This window comes from Notolepis coatsorum (genome assembly GCF_963971535.1).
Source record: "Notolepis coatsorum genome assembly, chromosome: 2".
NCBI lineage: Eukaryota > Metazoa > Chordata > Actinopteri > Aulopiformes > Paralepididae > Notolepis > Notolepis coatsorum.
The window spans coordinates 172,223,859-172,243,037 of record NC_140166.1 but is presented as its reverse complement, the minus strand read 5'-3'; the positions used below and the strand labels follow the sequence as shown (position 1 = coordinate 172,243,037).

Genomic DNA, 19,179 nt, shown 5'->3' with positions numbered 1-19,179 from the left:
GTTTCCTTCAATGCAATCAGGGCTGGGAAATATATTGAGATTTACTACCTGTGGTTTCATATCATGCTTTGTTCTGATATTGTGAACTTTGGTACATGATTTTGTGCTCTAAGTTATTGATCAAAAGAAAATATTAAGGAACACGATTTCTGAAATAATATGAGAATGTCGATTAAAAATCTAATTCTCAGTTGCACACAATGTCACGCCTCCCATATCCTGATATAATGATATATATATACATACATTTAAGAAAATAAATATTAATATTCATTTGTTCCATATCGCCCAGCCCTAAATGCAATACAGCGTATAAATCACTATAGCTAACCTCAAAAGTGACAGGAGGAGGTATGAGAGACTTTCTGTGGCCTCCTTCATATCCAACAGACTGAAACACAGCACTTCTGGCCTGAAAATAAAACAATAAAATAGAACTTTAACAAGTGAATTTGCATTTTGCATTTCGTTTGTAGCATTTTGTACATTTGGTTTTGTATATTGTATATTTTTTTGTATAGTGTTTGGTCTTTATTCTTAATTTTTTTTATTGTATGTAGCACAATCGCAGGAGGGTCATACAGAACCAAGCATTTCACTACATGTACCTTATATGTGACAAATAAAACAAAACTTGAAACTTGAACAGCAGCAAGTTAAACATAATATGTAACCATAAGTTAGACCATGTGTTGTTGTAAAACAGTAAACCAAAAGAAAATGGCAAATGGTTAATTACAATTTGACTGTGTAGTGAAATGGGAGTTGCGGTAATACAGTGTATGAACGCTACCTTCTCTTCTATGGAGTAGAGCATTTTGGTCAGTTGCTCGAGCCTAAAGGATATAGATTGGCCCGACTCAGCAGAAACCTAAAAGTGGAAACAGAAAGACACACGGCGACAATGGAAAAGAAAACTTTTTTCCCCCCAGACCAACACGTCGAGACCAACGCAGGGGCCCGTGTATTAGTACTCATCGTACTAAGTGTGTGTGTGTGTGTTTGTGTGTACATGTGTGAAAGAGAGAAAGAGAGAGAGAGAGAGAGGAAGAGTGAAGGGGAGCAAGAAAGACACAGGGAGCGTATAAGTAGCCTGTATAGATATACGGTAAAGCACATGGTCATTACATGCACTTTGCTCTCCATCTTGGTTGAATGAAAATCGGGCAGCAGATCAAAGTCTCATTGTTTGGTTTCTCTGCGTTCAGACAGACGGTTGCACAGAGGTACACTTGAATGGTTAGTCCATAGATTATTGGAATAAAAAGGGCCACCCACCTGACTCCTAAGTCGCCCGATCCCCGGGGAAAGCTGTTGATCCAACACTTTCTGAAAGGCCTCCAGAGTTGGCAGGGTGCGGGAAATTTCACTATAGAAGAAAAGAAAAAAGCTTGGTTTAAGTGTGTTTAGCATGAACACCAATGTAAATGTTGAATTGTATTGTTGAGACACTGTGCAGCAGGACACATGTGCATAAATCAGGTCATATTTAAAGTGGGCCTTGCCTTGAATGCTCGAAGAAAGTGATGTTTTTTTTTAATGTATTTATTTGTATTAACTATCATCCAATAGGGCAGAATATCCATCAACCCTTCCCCATCACAGATGTTAGTGTGTGGGTGCAATTTCGATGCTTGAGCCTATAGAGCTGGGAGGTATACCGAATATGAAAGTATACCTTCATGGATCCATGCAAAGGTATGGATCTTTACAATACCGTCATCCACAATATATATACACATATTGTATATTTTTAAGTTAATGAAACTTGCAGCAGTATTAATAAAAAATATACCATTTTGAATGAAATAGGACCATGACAATTGTATTACAAGATATAGGGGGTAGCTCAGTGGCTCAGGAGGTAGAGCGGTCGTCTAGTAATCAGAAGGTTCCTGGTTCGTGTCTGTGTCGTGTTCGTGTCCTTGAGCAAGACACTTAACCCTTAATTGCTCCCGATGAGCAGGTTGGCACCTTGCATGGTTGCCCCCGCCATGTGTGTGAATGGGTGAATGTGAGGCACAAGTTGTAAAGCGCTTTGGATAAAAGCTGCTACATAAATGCAGTCCATTATTACAAGATATAGACGTAAAAAAAAGATGTCATATCACATCATTTGAAATGTACTGGAAAACTATACAGTCCGAATACCATTATACCGTCCAAACCCTATTTGAGCCCTTGTACCTCCACACAGTGCCTATGCATGGTATTGCCGTGCAGTGAGGGTATAGTGTTACCAGAGATTAGTTATTGTACCCATTTAGATTCTTGCAGATCGCCATCGTCAGCTTCTTTAGACAGGGGAGGATGGGATTCCCGTTCTGTGCTTGTTCCGCATCCAAATATATAGAGGTCTTGAAGTATTCCTGGATGGCCTTTTGGTGTTCCTCTGGAACTCTGGGATTTAGAACACAGTGATCATCGTCATCGCATATGGTGTATACATTCTATAAATGCAAATGCATAATCAAAAACTTTAAAGATAATCATAATTATTCAATCTTTATTTCATCTTGAAGCATCATTGAGAGCATGCTCTTGTTTACAATGAAGAAGACTGGCTCTAGATAGATATTACTGGGTGCACTGCAGTATAGGGCTGAGTAATATATCCGTATTCATTGGTTCATTGAATATCTGTGTTCTCGCATCGTGTTTTTTCTTTTTCTTTAATTGTGAATTGTGATACACAATTTTGGCATCTAAATGAATGGGATTTCTCTAAATGAGTTCAGAAACACAGTATGAGAGTCAATATCGATAGGTTATGAATATAACCATAGTTCTATGAATGCTAGTGACGCTCAGCGTCATATTGCACATATCTCGCTCCAGTGTATATGCACTGAATAAAATTTCAAAATGTACCTTTACATACCAACATCCGTCTGACCACACCCCCATCTGCTACCTACATAAGCAGGGGTGGGGCCACACACTCATCTCCTTCCCAAAAAATGTCACCACAATGAAAGATCAAGGGCCGCAGTGGCGTCCAGACGCTGAGTGTCACTAGCATTCATAGAACTACGGTTATATTCATAACCTATCGTTCTATATCATGCTAGCTTCCGCTCAGCGTCATATTGCACAACAGGAGCTGAGCGGGAGCTAAAAGCTCGATAAATGTACCCCGCTGAGGCCCCCCACAACCATCAGACCGGGGAGGACCGAGCCCCCCGACCCTCCCTAATGGAGGATACCCTCCCTATTGGAGGACGGGAGGGAGACGGATCCGACCGTGCGAAGAGGACCTCGAGCAACTCAACGCACAGGGTGAGCAGACCGTGGCTTGACCCCACGACTACGCACACGCACAACCCGCATGCCACCAGGGAACGAACGGAAGGAACAAACCTCGTTACCGCCCCCAAAATCACGGGGTCAAGAGCAAACTCAACCCTGTGGCAAGGCCGTAGCAGCGGAGCGCGAAGGAAGACCCAGACCCAGAAGGGACTGGATCCCCCCGGAAAAAGGGGGCCCGGAGAGGTCAACGACGCCACAGCATCAAGACCTCACCAGGCGGTCACTAGTGACAAGAGCGGGCCCTTCCCCCCACTAGCACGCCGCCTGGCACACTGACCCTGGCACACTCAGGCAGTCAGCATGGCTGTAACTCGAAGCACTCAAGAGGCTACACTACAGCGGGAGCAGGCAGCGCACCGGGGAGACGACCTCCAGAAGGGGTCGATCCCTCAATCCAGGCAGCAGGCATTTGACCCGAGCCTGGAGCACTGCGGACGAGACAGGCGCCAAAGGGGTCAACTGAAAACAGCACCCCCGGCGGAAGGGGCGTATGCTGGCATTGTTGCGCACCATGACAAAGCCTCCACCAAAAAACCCCGACCCAGAGGGGCCGAGGCAGAAAAGGCTGACACGATTGGCAGACGTCATGAACGTGCAGTGGCACACTCAACCGGGTAACCCGGGAGTTGACTCCGCTCCAACACACCAGGGAATCAACCACCCTCTTGGTACCACATGCGGTGGCTGTTCCTATAACCTCTCAAGAAAAAACTCCAAAACACACCTGCGGGTATACACTGGCTATACCGCAGTACAAGTGTTTCAGTTTTCAAAGCGGGGGTTATCCCAGGCCTACGGGTCGACGAAACACAACTTCGGACCGGGCCGGGCGGACCGGGAAGCACACAGGGATGCCAGAGGAGGTCCATAAGACCACCCCAACAGCACCCTCTTCGCCATGCGTAAGAGAGGGGCGAAAGGAAAAGGAGCACAGGGTACAACATGTACCCAACAAAGGGTCTCCATAACGCCCAACCCTGTGACACCCGGGCCAATCTGCGTCCCCGGCGGACAACGGGTTAACTGACCTGGACCAGCGTGACCAGACTCAGTCCCGTGCCCTAATCACGCCGACATCCCCACTCCAAGAGAGGGGGTAGGTACGCGTGTCGATCTAAAACATGAAAAGAGGGCGCCACCCAGACGGTCCCATTCGTACCGCGCTCAGTGGCCCACCCCAAGGGCGTGAAACCCCTCTACCTATGTTTTGATCTATTCCGTTAACATCTCCCAGATATAAACGAGAATTCGTCGAGATCTAGTAACAGTCGCTCGGAAGAGAAAACCTCCATCCCAGTTGCCCTATAAAAACGCAGTTTTAATAACGAGCAACCAAGGCGTACCAGCCCCATGCGTGATTCTTATCAGAAACACCCCGAGCCAGCACTATGTACGCGTCGAGACCCAAACACATCAATGGATAGTCTAACAAGACACCAGACATTGTTCCTCCAAGTCGCCTGGGAGAACGACAAGGAGCCGTCGTGCTTCATGTTCTTTCCTCTTTTTATTAAAAAAGAAAGAAACACAGACTGACATGAATCCCACGTGACGCGGCTGAGGGTAAAAATAGTTTTCATTTTTACATCCCGCCACCCTCGCCACAGGGAGGAGACGGGAATCCCCAGAGAGACTTCCCACGCGAGCTGTATAGATTGAAAAGAAATATTGCAACATTGAGCTATGTAACACTTGGGTTAGGGCTCTCCGAGGAGGAGGCACTGAACCAATACACACTCAATAATCGAATTGAATCGAATACACATACAATAGAGCAGAACTCCTTTTTGAAGTTCTACTCACCTTGACAATCTGAGGAGGAGGCTCTGAAACTCTGAGGAGGCTCCCTCACTGGGAAGGAGAGTCCAAACTCACAGAAGGCACTTCTCCCTGAGGAGGAGCTTCGTGAGGAGGAGCTCTGACAACTCCCTGAAACAGATCCATAACATGGAACCTGAACAACTCACGGAAGTCTTACCAATAGAAACACGCTCAGTGATGTACTCTATGGCGGGGGAATTTCCACGGTGCACACGCCCAATTTTTCAGGGCGTGGGACCAGGAAACCCCCCCCCCTACCCTGTAACGTGCCGAACAGCAACGTGACAGGAACCCTGAAGGACAGGGGGTTTTAACCCCTGACCAATCAGAAAAGGGGAGGAAAGGTTTACCAGTTCACCCCTTTACGACCCCTCACCCCTGATACGATGTAATGACAAAGTAGAGCATGACCCAGTCATAGCATGCTACATGAAGCATCTAACAGCTTCACATAGCTCATGTGCTAACCTGCTATCTGAGTTTTACTAAGGAAAAAACACAGAACAGAGAGGGCCCCTTTAAGAGCCCCGGTACCAGACTTACACATGTGCTTCTGTGGGCCAACCTAACCCAGTCGTAGATCTCAACGACACACACAACCCTTCATCACAACAAAAAATGGCAAAAGTACACTCTTACTACAGAGGAACGCCGTTTTTCATAACGAGAGAGACATAAGTCCTTGATTACGTATTGGCCACAGGCCTTGCTAAGCACACATGATAAGTGACCAAACAACCTTTTCCTTAGGAAAAGAATAGTTTCTCAAGCGGAAGCACAACCCCAGCAACTTAAGCTGAGGGTTACATCGTATCCCCACAAACACAGTGACACAATATATTGTAAACAAACATGTCTGAGAGGAGGGGGGGAAGCCCCAGGGAAACCGGGGGGGTCACCCCTCCTACCTTACCCTTGATACGACCAGGTTGAACAGGTACCCCTGTTAATATGTGAACATGCTGTTCATTGTCATCACAGGTTGAGAAAAAGATTCATTCCTCAATCACATGTCACTAAGCATAGCTTCACAGGTTAATTAACCCTCTTAGTTGTGAGTTCACCCACGTTACAAATGTTACATGAACACACATGTTCTCATCACAACTAACCAGTTCATTTTTACACATGCAAAAAACAACGCCGATTTTCTATGGAGAGAGAAGCTATACCAGTGACAAGACAATTCACACACAACACGCGTCGTATCCTCAATGTATTGCAGCAACACACGTTTTGGAAACATCGTTATTACAAAACATTTAGAAGGGAAGAAAAGAAGAAGTGTTTAAAGTCCGGTCAGGACTCCTACCTTCACCCTGAGCGCAGGCCGAGAGGACTGCAACACTGGTCAACGGGACACCGAGTCGAACCCGGCATCTCCTGCGTTGGTGACAAGGGTAATGTCCGCTACGCCACCCAGCCGCCGTTCTCCATGTTGACGAAGTCCTTGCTGGCATGGCACCCAGGTGTAAGGTCGACTAACATCCTTTGTCAAAGATGACGTCGTAGTCAGAGTGTTTAAGGCATGTTATAGTCACAGTAACGTTCAACAGTGTAGCATTAAGCTAACAGCCGCCCGACTGATAGCAACAAGCTAACGTTTCCTAGCCTAGTGAACACAACGAGCTAGCGCCGCAGCTAACAGCTGACTGCTAACAACAGTAGGCCACAAACTAGCACGCAAGCTAAGCAGCTATCACCTGAACTGTACACAACGACATAACAAGCCACACTTCAGACAGGCCGCCGCCTGAGTCCCCCCTCATCCTAAGAGGGAAGAGAAAAAGAAATGTCAACACAGTTTTCAACAGTGATTTACCAGACATGCAGCGGAGTCGGCACAATTCCTGTATGGGCTGCAGCCGACTTGAGCATGGAACTTCCGATAACGAAGATCCATGCCCACTTTTCCTCGTGCTTTAGGGTGTACTTCCACATTTATGTGAAAGATGGGGCCTGCACAGGACAGAGAAGCATCCGCTTGTCCAGAGAATCCCGGGTTCAACCAGGTCTCGGTCGCGGCCCACTAGGTTGACCATCATGGGCGTCAGACCAAGATCCTCCGTCCGCCGCTTAAGAAGCCGAGCAGAGCGGGAGCTCCAGTAGCTCACCGCATATCTCGGCGCTATTTTTGCGTCTGGGAAAACCGTGCTCGTCACGGATCTGGTGGACACAAGTTCGATTCCCGGACCCGCCGTCATTTATCAGAATGTCTTCCCCTGCTCTACATCCCGTTTCAACCTGTTTCTGTCGGTCATGCTTGACCAGAAAAGCGATAAACGCTAAAAAAAAAAAAAGTTTAAAAAAAAAGAAAGAAGCCGAGCAGAGGACCCCAATCTGGGGCCGGCCTTCGTAAAATTGTCAGCTAACCCCCATAGCATTAACAGACAACTAGTGCTCGCAAGCAAAACATTACTCACCCAGCTCGGAAGCAACCGGTTTCTCACAACAGCCGGTGCCTCCCACAGTCCAGCTGTATGACCGAAGGTTCAATACCTATCCAGCCGCAGCAAGGAGGACTGCAGGTGGGGAGTATCTCAGAGGTGCGAGCCCCTAATATGAAAAAGCCGGTGGAGGTCAGAATGATCATCATCTTCCAGACACTCCAGTGATGAAGACAATATCGCCGTATTTTCTCGAAAATAGTGAGAGAAAATAAAGATATAATGTCAACGTATCTCCTTGTCTTCTGTTTTCCTTTCTTCAGATAAATACTTTCTTTCCCACGTCAAGTGGTGTATACAGGCACTTCCTTGTGGTGAAATTTGAGAAGGAGATGAGTGTGTGGCCCCACCCCTGCTTATGTAGGTAGCAGATGGGGGTGTGGTCAGACGGATGTTGGTATGTAAAGGTACATTTTGAAATTTTACTCAGTGCATATACACTGGAGCGAGATATGTGCAATATGACGCTGAGCGGAAGCTAGCATGATATAGAACAAAATCCCCCCCCCCCCCCCCCCCCCCCCCCCCATATCACCCAACTCTACTGCAGTAATTCCCAGATGGCAGCTTTGTGAAAACATGGTCCTACGTTGACATGTCCATGTGCTGCAGTCTCTGCTGGTAGGTGTCTGACAAGGACGTGGAGAGGTGGTCCGAGTCACTGTGATGATGGCTCTCTTTCATATCGATGGCTGGAGAGCTCCCTGCAAAGTTCCTGGGTGGAAGCTGTGGAGGCTGGCTGATGGCCTCTGTCGAGCAAAGCATAAAGAGAATGACGTCACCGGCCAGGGTTAACTGCATCAATCTGATCGCTAAATGACACCCCTGAAGACAAAGTCAGTCTTTCTCTGCTCTGTTCTGCTCCACACAGGAAGAGGCAGGTGTGGCTTCACAAGATTATAACAGATATCGACTAAATGTCAGAGGAGCGGGGGTTGTGGTTGAAAAGTCACAGGTTGACATCCTCGGATTGAAAATCTGTGTAGGCAAAGTGTCAGTGCACTTCACTGAGCACTTCACCAAATATCTGCCGCAATGCTGATTTATATTGCACATAATCTCACACACATCCAAAAACTAGAACCAGTTTTGCACACATTCATTTAGTACAGTTATGGGGAGTAAATGTGTTTGAATATGGCCACCAGTGATGTCATCGGGGACATTGGATCATTGTGTTTTGTTAATTACTGCTCAATGAAATCCCTATAAGACAAGGTATTGTTATTTTTTCAGCTACATCATTTCATGGTGCTGAAATTAACACAAGGATTCAATGTCCCCAATGACATTGCTAGTGGCCATTTCCAAACTCATAACTCTCAATAACTGTCAAACTAAATGAATTATGTGCAAAACTGTTTAGAGTTTTTGGGTATGTGTGAGATTATGTGCAAAATAAATCAGCCTTTATTTTCGGTAAAGTGCCCCTTTAAATCCCAACCGCCGCAGTGAAGCTGCTCCGTGGCGATTGGCCGACAGCAGAGGAGTACGTGTGGAAGTGTCCGCGTATGTACAGTAAGTAACCCTCCATCCCTCCAGTGACTGACTACACCGGACTGTTGCCATAAATAATAATGATAAACCGAGTTATAAATACATAATGTGATCATGTTATTATTATGTTAGTATCTGTGGCTTCGTTCTTAAAGCTACTAGATAAGAGCTTTAGCATTGCTAATAACTGAGTTGGAAGTAGGCCTGCTCTTGATCATCGCATAGTAGTGTAGTAGTAGTGGAGTAGTAGTAGACAGTAGTAGTAGAGGAGTAGTAGTATGGTGCGATGAATGTCATTAGTGCGGAGTAATCTACTGTGGAGCCTTGTGTCTGGAGGGCAGCTCTGTGACGGGGGTTGCCTTGTGTCTGGAGGTCAGCTCTGTGACGGGGGTTGCCTTGTGTCTGGAGGTCAGCTCTGTGACGCGGTGCCCACTTGATAACCCCAGTGACACAGGCCTTGCCACACTCCACAACCCTCCTGTTTCCTGTTAAATCTGAACTAGGCTCCCACTTACGTACGTACTAATCTATGGCACAGGTCAGGGCTCATGACATCATATCCTATGCATTGGTAAAACACAGATCATGTAGAGGCGTTTGACCTGGCTCCTCCCACGCCTCCTCCTCCTTCTGGACCGGGTACTGCAGATGCGTGACAAGGCCCATGTTGGGACTGTGGTAAGCCTCCACCAGCTCGGGCAGCACAGAGAAGAACCTGATGGGCACGCCCTCAGACGCCTGCGGGACAGATCACAGCAGATAGATCGCATGAGAAGATAGGATATTCATTTAGTGATCCCCTTCATTTAGTGATAAAATAAACAGTGTAAACAAAGGTGCAGAAGAGGGTCTGTATGCCCTATCGGTTATATGTTACAATAAATATAGGCAATAAAGAATTTGAATTTGGATATATACTATGAGTAAGAGTAAGAGTAAAGTAAAAAGTATACACAATGTGCAGTATACACAAGTTACTGACATGATATACGTCATACGTTGTAGTCCGTGCACACACACACACATATACATATACACACACACACCCACACATATACATTTCCTATATACTATTTCCTCAGAGAGTCAGAGTCAGAGATTTTATTTGCCATGTATGACGAATCCACATTGGAATACAGGTACAGAGCAAACACTGTGTGTCTACAACTAATCCAATACAGGAGCAGAGTAGAAACAGTACAGAAAGAAAGAAAGAAAGAAAGAAAGAAAGAAAGAAAGAAAGAAAGAAAGAAAGAAAGAAAGAAAGAAAGAAAGAAAGAAAGAAAGAAAGAAAAAAATTTAAAAACACAGACAGTATAAAAGGACAAATGCTAAAGTTGATATCAACATCCCCTAAAAGTGCATATCATAGTAAAGTGCATAATGCATAGAGGCACAATTTACAGTAAAAGTGCATATAATCAAAGTGCATGATGCACAGACACACAAAAACAGCACTTCCACAACCTGACTAATAACACACCAAAACAAAAAATAGGATAATATACAAATCTAGCCTTTGGAGTTATTCAGGCTGCGCACAGCACTGGGGAAGAAACTCTTAGTAAACTGAGAGGTAGAGCATGTGATAGAGCGGTAGCGTCTGCCCGAGGGGAGGGGGACAAAGAGGCCTGCGGCTGGGTGACCAGAGGGGTCGTTGATAATGGGAGAGGCACGGGAAAGCAGCCTGGCACCATAGATCTCTTCTAGAGCTGGCAGGCTAACCCCGATTGTCTTGCGTGCGAGACGCACAATTCTATTCAGAGATTTCTTCTCCTGGTCTGTAATGTTACCAAACCATATAGTACAGGAGGAAGTAAGAATGCTCTCAATCACACAGCGATAGAAGTTGTGTAGAATCAGCCTGTTATTTGTGAACTCTTTCAGTTTCCTAAAAAAGAAAAGATGTTGCTGGGACTTTTTAACAATGGTTCTGGTATTGGAGTGCCAGCTCAGGTCATTTGAAATAGTGACCCCAAGACATTTAAAACTGCTCACCATCTCCACCTCTGAGCCATTTATGGTAATGAGGGGGTGGAATACCTTGCTACATCTAAAATCGATGACTAGCTCCTTCGTTTTGGAAGCATTCAGGGTGAGGTTATTGGTCTCACTCCACCTAACTAGGTTCTGCACCTCTGATCTGTAAAATGACTCGTCATTTGAGTTTATACGCCCAAGGACCGTGGTATCATCAGCGTACTTTACTATCAGATTGTTATCATAGGAAGCAGTACAGTCATGAGTGCAGAGAGAGAACAGTAAAGGGCTGAGAATGCAGCCTTGTGGCGAACCAGTAGGCCTACTTAAAACAATTTAATCAGACATATTGTTTCCAATCCTGACTCTTTGAGGTCTCAAAATTAAAAAGCTAAGAATCCATTCACAGACAGCGTCACATAGACCCAGACACTGAAGTTTGTGGATCAGATTCGATGGAATAAGCGTATTAAAAGCAGAGCTATAATCGATAAAAAGCATTCTAACATAGGAGTTTTTCTTATAAGTGTTCATACACAGGATTAAGAGCTAAGGAAATAGCATCATCTACTGATCTATTTTTCTTGTAGGCGAACTGCCAGGGATCAAGACAGGTAGGAATCTGACCTTTTATATAATTCAGCACTAGCCACTCTAAACATTTAATTAAAACTGAGGTTAGAGCAATAGGTCTGTAATCATTAAGACAAGTCACGGGTGATTTCTTGGGAACCGGAATGATAGTAGATTCCTTGAAGCTCCTTGGAACAAGGCGGCGCTCCAGTGACATATTGAAAATGTCTGTGAGCACAGGGGCAAGCTGCTCAGAGCAGAGTCTGACGGTCCTGGGAGGAATGTCGTCCGGGCCAGTGGCTTTCCAAGCCTTAGTACTGGACAGGACCTTGCGCACCTCATGTTCTGTGACAGTCAGCCCAGACAAGTCACTGGAGTTGGAAGGAATAAAAACAGGACGCTCTGTGTTACTTTCATCAAATCTGGAGTAAAAGTTATTCAGTCTACCGGGGAGCGAGTGATCACCTCCAGCGGAGGCGAGGCCCCTGGGCTTGTAGGAAGTGATAGTGCTGGTGAGATAGTGATAGTGCTGGAGCTGGTAAAAAGCAGACCTCAGTCGCCTTTATGTGTCTAGTCTCTATGTGAGACTGTTGTTCATTGACTACAGCTCAGCATTCAACACCATAGTCCCCACCAGACTGGTGGACAAGCTGATCGAGCTGGGTCTGAGCTCCGCTCTGAGCGCCTGGATACTGGACTTTCTGAGTGAAAGGCCCCAGGCGGTCAGGGTGGGGGGTCAGACCTCCAACACCATCACCCTGAGCATCGGGTCCCCCCAGGGCTGTGTTCTGAGCCCCCTGCTGTACTCACTATACACACATGACTGTGTGGCCAAGTTCAGCTCCAACTCCATAGTGAAGTTTGGGACGACACAGTGGTGGTGGGGCTGATCTCGGACAACGACGAGAAGGCCTACCGGGAGGAGGTTGAGGTACTAGAACGCTGGTGACAGGACAACAGCCTGCTCCTGAACATTGGTAAAACCAAGGAGCTGATCGTGGATTTTAGGAGAAGACAGCAGGGGGGACACACACCACTAAGGATAAACGGGGCTACTGTGGACAGGGTGGGCAGCTTCAAGTACCTGGGGGTCCACATCTCAGAGGATCTGACATGGACAACACACATAGACTCAGTCGTAAAAAATGCAAAGCAGCGCCTCTACCACCTGAGACAGTTAAAGGGGAACTATCTTATAAATGGCCTTTTTCAGTGTTTAGCTATGTGGACTTATATTAATAGGATCTATGTCTCTAATTCTCATATTGGCGCATTCTTCCAATTCTCCTCTCACAATATTCACCCTCACTGAACTGAGTCATCTGAAAATGTGCATATCTGTGATGTCAGAGATTTCTCAGCTGCATAATAATGTGGCAGTTGATGTGGCAGTTGGCACCAGGCCACACAGTGGTTGGAGCCCAGCCTCAAAACGGCTTAAGATCTTGAGGTAGAAAAATGCTGTTTTTGAGTACTTGATTAGAAATACAAAACAATGCATTAAAAAAAAAAAAAAAAAACTTACAGAGGTGTTCCATAGACTCACAGGAATTGTGTAAAAGTGCCCAAATAGTGAAATAAATAGTAAAATAATTCCCCTTTAAGGAAGTTCAGAGTATCTGGGAAGATACTCCAGTCCTTCTACTCCGGAGCTGTAGAGAGCATCTTGACTGGAAACATCACTGCCTGGTATGGAAACAGCACGGCACAGGACAAGAAGGCCCTACAGAGAGTGGTACACTCAGCCGAGTGTACATATACATGTGTACATGTACATATACCGATATGCCCTACTTTGATTACTTGTATTATTGCACAATGTCGTTCTATTGGATTCTTATTATATTATTATTATTGTATTATCCACAATCGTTGCGGGCAAGACCCCCCGCATTTCATTGTATACTTGTATGCCGTGACAAATAAAACTCTTGACTTGACTTGACTCTCATGTTTTGCATGTTTGCATGACATTCTTCCACCACAGAGCCGTACCAAGCCGTTCTGTGACAGCCTGTGACTAATTAATTTGCATTACACTGGCATTCTTAATTAATTTGCATTACACTGGCCTGATTCTAACCTATAAGCTTCGGAGCATAGTAGCAAACTGCGGTGAAGTTCGTTTTATATATTCATTTCTGGAAACTTGGTTTTCTCCGAGTAGAATATCCTTTGAATCAAAGATAGAGAGACATACAAAGAAATTAAAATGGGCATATTTGGAATTAGTCAGAGGTTATTGGAGTCTTTTCTCCACAACGTGACAAGTGTCTGGTGGAAAAAATAAGAGCCAATTAAACTTCATAGAACCCTTAAGAACTGACAGCGCTCTGTCCAGCTGGTCTGGTTCTACAAAGTGGAAATAAGCCAATAGTGATTTTATGCTATGTTGAATAAGTTTGCTCATCTCAACCATAACCACACTCTGCACACTGCCAAGTTACAAGTGGTTTACAAATGGCCGCCTTTCTTTTGTCGCCTGCACATTCACTTAATCTTGATGCTGTTGTTTTCAGTGACTAAATGCCGGGTCCACCCACTCACTGGGCTCACTGTCACACTCTCACACCAATGGAGGCTAAATGGATTTGAATCCCTCTGTGTAATTTGTGTTCGCTTAAATGATTTTGTTTTAGTAACTACCCTTATGCAATATGAATTGGTTGGTTGCAAGATATGTACTTTACATGGACTGAGTCAACATTCATCTATCTATCTATACATATTTACTGCTACAGTTATTGAAGTTCTATTCCAAATAAGTATCCCTTACGAAAAAGGTAAAACAATTTGTATGGAAATACCATGATATTAATTGGATTATACCATGGTATTATTTAAGTACAAAATGATACCATGGTGATACATAATTTTTACCATGGCCGGTAAAACTGAAATTTCTATCAGCTCCTAGTTGAGAGAATATTTTGTAATCAAAAGCGGAAGTATTGTGGTGCATAAGGAAAAGCTCTTAACTTATTGGGCGCCAAAAACTAGTATACTTGTGTTTCGTCGCCAACGCTTGAGCGCCAAAAACGAGTATGGATCCTTTGATCTTTTTCCTTTGATCCCCGTTCTAAACACTCACTCGGAGCTGCCTGTGTCTCCCTGGCACAGCTGCCTATGTTGGAATTGCAATGACGATCGAATCCCGCCAGGTGGCAGTATCGCCTACCTTTTGAACTGGGGATATCAGTTGTCTTCCAGTACTGAGTTACCTCCGGCTGCTTCCGCCTCGGAGTGGATCAGGACATAGCAATCGGTCGGAGATTTGGTGCCTCAGACCTATTCTTTCCCGTATCATAGCCATGCCCAATATACACGAGTAATTGCGATCGCCATGGGACGACTGGGATTTATTCATTTTGGAGTACCTTCTGACTGAGGTAAGGTCTATTTTAGGTAACCTGCTGGTATTTATTTATTTTTATTTTATTTTTTGTATCCTCTTTTTCTCCGCCTGATTTTCTATTTTTCTCCCCATCCCAATTTAGTCGTTATGCCAATTCCCCCCCTCCCCTACCTGGTTGTTGTGCGCATGTTCCTCCTACTGGTCGGTACAAGGGAACCCTGAAGTCCACCACATGCTTCCTCCGACACATGTGGAGACAGCCAGTGGCTCTTTTTTCACCTGGCAGCGAGGACTCTCATTGGTGAAGCGTAACGCGTGGGAGGTCACGCTGCCTTCACCATTTCCTGCCTTTCGCTGAGCAGGCGCCCAGACCTGACCTGTACAACGCCAGATTACCACCCACGACTTCCCTCCCCCTAACTCAGCTAAACGAGTTAGTATGACGACCGGCCCAAGCCGCAGGGCAATGCTGACTCCGGGAGTCGAGACCGCAGCCTCTTGCATTGGTGACGAGCGCCCCTGCTGGTATTTTTTTTTAACCTAAAACATGCTTTTGTACCGATCACAGTGTCGTATTTTACCGGACATAAAACATGCTTTTGGTAAGTTTCGGGGTAAGACGACCCCCCTTTTTTTTATCCACTTTTTCTCCTTATTTTTCTCCCATCCCAATTTCATGTCGCCAATTCTCCCCTTCACTTCTCCCCTCCCCTGTCTTGAACGTTGCTAGACTATGCCTCCCACTGGTCGGCTGTAGTGAGGATAGAAGCCTTGCATCACGTGTCCCCTCCGGTACACAAGGAGGCAGCCTGTTGCATCTTTTCACCAGACAGCGCGGTCTCTCCGATGCCCCCGATACTTCCTGACCCTGCTGTACAGGCGTCACCAAACCGACCTGTAGGAGTCGCTGTCCACAACGTCCAATCCCCACCCATCGACTTTCCACCCGCTACCTCTGCCAATTGAGATAGTATGACGACTGGCCCAGGCAATGCTATGCCACCCAGTCGCCCCCCCCCCCCCCCCCTTGATGATTTTGTGAAGACACATATATATATGGTATATACCTTTGATTTGGAAGTATTTGGGGTTTCAGGCGAGCAACCCAAACGATTTGGGCATAATGCATATAACGCGTCATATCTCGCGATCTATGAAAAAAGACTGGATTATTTTGGAAATTGGAGTTGTTTAGCATGGAATAGCAGACAAACTAAAGTATGTAGAGATTAACTGGTTAGTCAGTGTTTGACTATGAACAATGCCTGTCAAATGAACCATACTATTGTCTCCATAGCTATAATACAGAACACACGATGGGTCCACAAAGATCGCTAAAATGGTCAATAACGCTGGCGCCATTGAGTAGAGATGGGAAAACAGCGTGTCGGTCAATGAGTTAAAGGGGAGAATTGAAGGGAGAATTGGCGAGGCCATAAATAAAAAATGTGTTCTATTTCGTTAGGGCTTACGCTCAGCACCAGTTGCATAATATCTCGCTTCAGTGGATATGCACTGAATACATTTCAAAATGTACCTTTACATACCAACATCCGTCTGACCACACCCCCATCTGCTGCCTACATAAGCAGGGGTGGGGCCACACACTCATCGCCTTCTCAAATTTCATCCACAAGGAAGTGCCTGTATACACCACTTGACGTGGAGAAAATATTAGTCTGAGGAAAGGAAAACAAGAAGAACAAGGAGATATGTTGACATTATATCTTTATTTTCTCTCTCACTATTTTCGAGAAAATACGGCGATATTGTCTTCGTCACTAGAGTGTCTGGAAGATGATGATCATTCTGTGTGACCTCCACCGGCTTTTCGTATTAGGGGCTCACGCTGCTGACATGCTCCCCATCTACAGTCCTTGCTGCGGCTGGATGGGTCTGGCCCTCCGGCCATACAGCCGGACTGTGGGAAACACCGACTGTTGTGGGAAGCGGTTGTATTCCAGGGTGGGGTAAGTACTGTTTTGCTTGCGAGCTCTGGTTGTTGTTGATGCTGTGGGGGTTAACTGACAATTTTACGAAACGCCGACTCCAGATTGGGGTCCTCTGCTCGGCTTAAACGGCGGTCGGAGGATCTTGGTCTGACGCCCATGATGGTCGATCTAGTGGGCCGCGACCAGGACCTGGTGATCCCAGGATTCTCGAGCGGATGCTTCTCTGTCCCGTGCAGGCCCCATCTTTCATATAAAAATGAAAGTACACCCTAAACGAGGAAATGTGGGCATAGGATCTTCTTTATCGGGAGTTCCATGCTCAAAGTCGGCTGCAGCCCGAAATGGGAACTGTGCTGGCCCCGCTGTATGTCTGGATCACCGTTGTAAACTGTGTTTTGACATTCTTTTTCTTTTCCCTCTTAGGGGAGGGACTTGGACAGCGGCCTGTCTGAAGTGTGGCTTGTTATGTCATTGTGTACAGTTCAGGTGATAGCTGCTTAGCTGGCGTGCTAGTTGTGGCCTACTGTGTTAGCCAGTCAGCAGTTAGCTGCGGCGCTAGCCCGCTGTGTTACCAGGCTAGTAAACATTAGCTTGTTGCTATCAGTCGGATAGCTGCTTAGCTGGCGTGCTAGTTGTGGTCTACTGTGTTAGCCAGTCAGCTGTTAGCTGCGGCGTTAGCTTGCTGTGTTACCAGGCTAGTAAATGTTAGCTTGTTGCTATCAGTCGGACGGCTGTTAGCTTAATGCTACACTGTTGAACGTTTTCTATGACTATAACATGCCTTAAACACTCTGACTACGACGTCATCTTTGACAGAGGATGTTAGTCGAACCTACACCGGGAGCCCTGCCAGCGAGGACTGCGTCAACATGGAGAAACGTAGCGGCTGGGTGGCGCAGCGACGCTACCCTCGTCGCCGGCACAGGAGATGCTGTGTTCAACTTCGGTGTCCCGTTAGCCAGATTGCAGTTCTCTTGGCCTGCGCTCAGGGTAGGAAGGTCCCGACCGGACTTTAAACACTTCTGCTTTCCTTCCCTTCTAAATGTTTTGTAATAACGATGTTTTCCAAAACGTGTGTTGCTGCAATACATTGAGGATACGACGCGTGTTGTGTGTGAATTGTCTTGTCACTTGTATAGCTTCTCTCTCCATAGAAATCGGGTTGTTGTTTACATGTGTAAAAATTATCTGGTTAGTTGTGATGAGAACATGTGTGTTCATGAAACGTGAACTCACAACTAAGGGGGTTAATTAACCTATAAAGCTGTGCTTAGTGACATGTGATTGAGGAATGAATTCTTTTCTCAGCCTGTAATGACAATGAACAGTGTGTTCACATATTAACAGGGTTACCTGTTCAACTTGGTCGTATCAAGGGTAAGGAAGGAGGGGTGGTCCCCCCGGTTTCCCTGGGGCTTCCCCACCCTCCTCTCAGACATGTTGTTTACAATATATTGTGTGACTGTGTTTGTGGGGATACGATGTAACCCTCAGCTTAATTGCTGGGGTTGTGCTTTCCGCTTGAGAAACTATATTTTCCTAAAGAAAAGATTGTTTGGTCACTTATCATGTGTGCTTAGCAAGGCCTGTGGCCAATACATAATCGAGGATTCTGTATTCTCTCGTTATGAAAAACGGCGTTCCTCTGTAGCAAGAGTGTACTTTTGCCATTTTTTTTGTGATGAAGGGTTGTGTGTGTCTTGTGATCTACAACTGGGTTAGGTTTGGCCACAGAAGCACATGTGTAAGTCTGGTACCGGGCTCTTAAAGGGGGCCCTCTCTATTCTGTGTTTTTTCCTTAGTAAAAATCAGATAGCAGGTTAGCACATGAGCTATGTGAAGCTGTTAGATACTTCATGTAGCAGACTATGACTGTGTCATGCTCTATTTGTCATTACATCGTATCATGGGTGTGGGGTCGTAAAGGGGTGAACTGGTAATCCTTTCCTCCCCTTTTCTGATTGGTCAGGGGTTAAAACCTCCTGTCCTTCAAGGTTCCTGTCACGTTGCTGTTCGGCACGTTACAGGGTAAGAGGGGGGGGGGGGAGTTTCCTGGTCCCACGCCCTGGAAGATTGGGCGTGTGCACCGCAGAAATTCCCCCGCCATAGAGTACGTCACTGAGCGCGTCTCTGTTGGTAAGACTTCCGTGAGTTGTTCAGGTCCATGTTATGGATCTGTTTCAGGGAGTTGTCAGAGCTCCTCCTCACGAAGCTCCTCATCGGGCCTTCTGTGAGTTCGGACTCT

The 19,179-nt window shown here is 45.9% G+C and overlaps 1 protein-coding gene across 1 annotated transcript in view; it reads right to left on the bottom strand.

Moving 5' to 3' along the window:
- Positions 1–19,179, bottom strand: part of inpp5d (inositol polyphosphate-5-phosphatase D) — a 70,877-nt gene that overhangs the window by 42,158 nt on the left and 9,540 nt on the right. Inside the window, exons 3-8 of the mRNA XM_084307675.1 lie at positions 9,677–9,812; positions 8,167–8,326; positions 2,260–2,400; positions 1,279–1,369; positions 794–871; positions 332–412 (exon numbers count right to left, since the gene is read on the bottom strand). Coding sequence (XP_084163801.1) covers positions 332–412; positions 794–871; positions 1,279–1,369; positions 2,260–2,400; positions 8,167–8,326; positions 9,677–9,812 — 687 coding nt within the window. The remainder of the gene's footprint in view (positions 1–331; positions 413–793; positions 872–1,278; positions 1,370–2,259; positions 2,401–8,166; positions 8,327–9,676; positions 9,813–19,179) is intronic.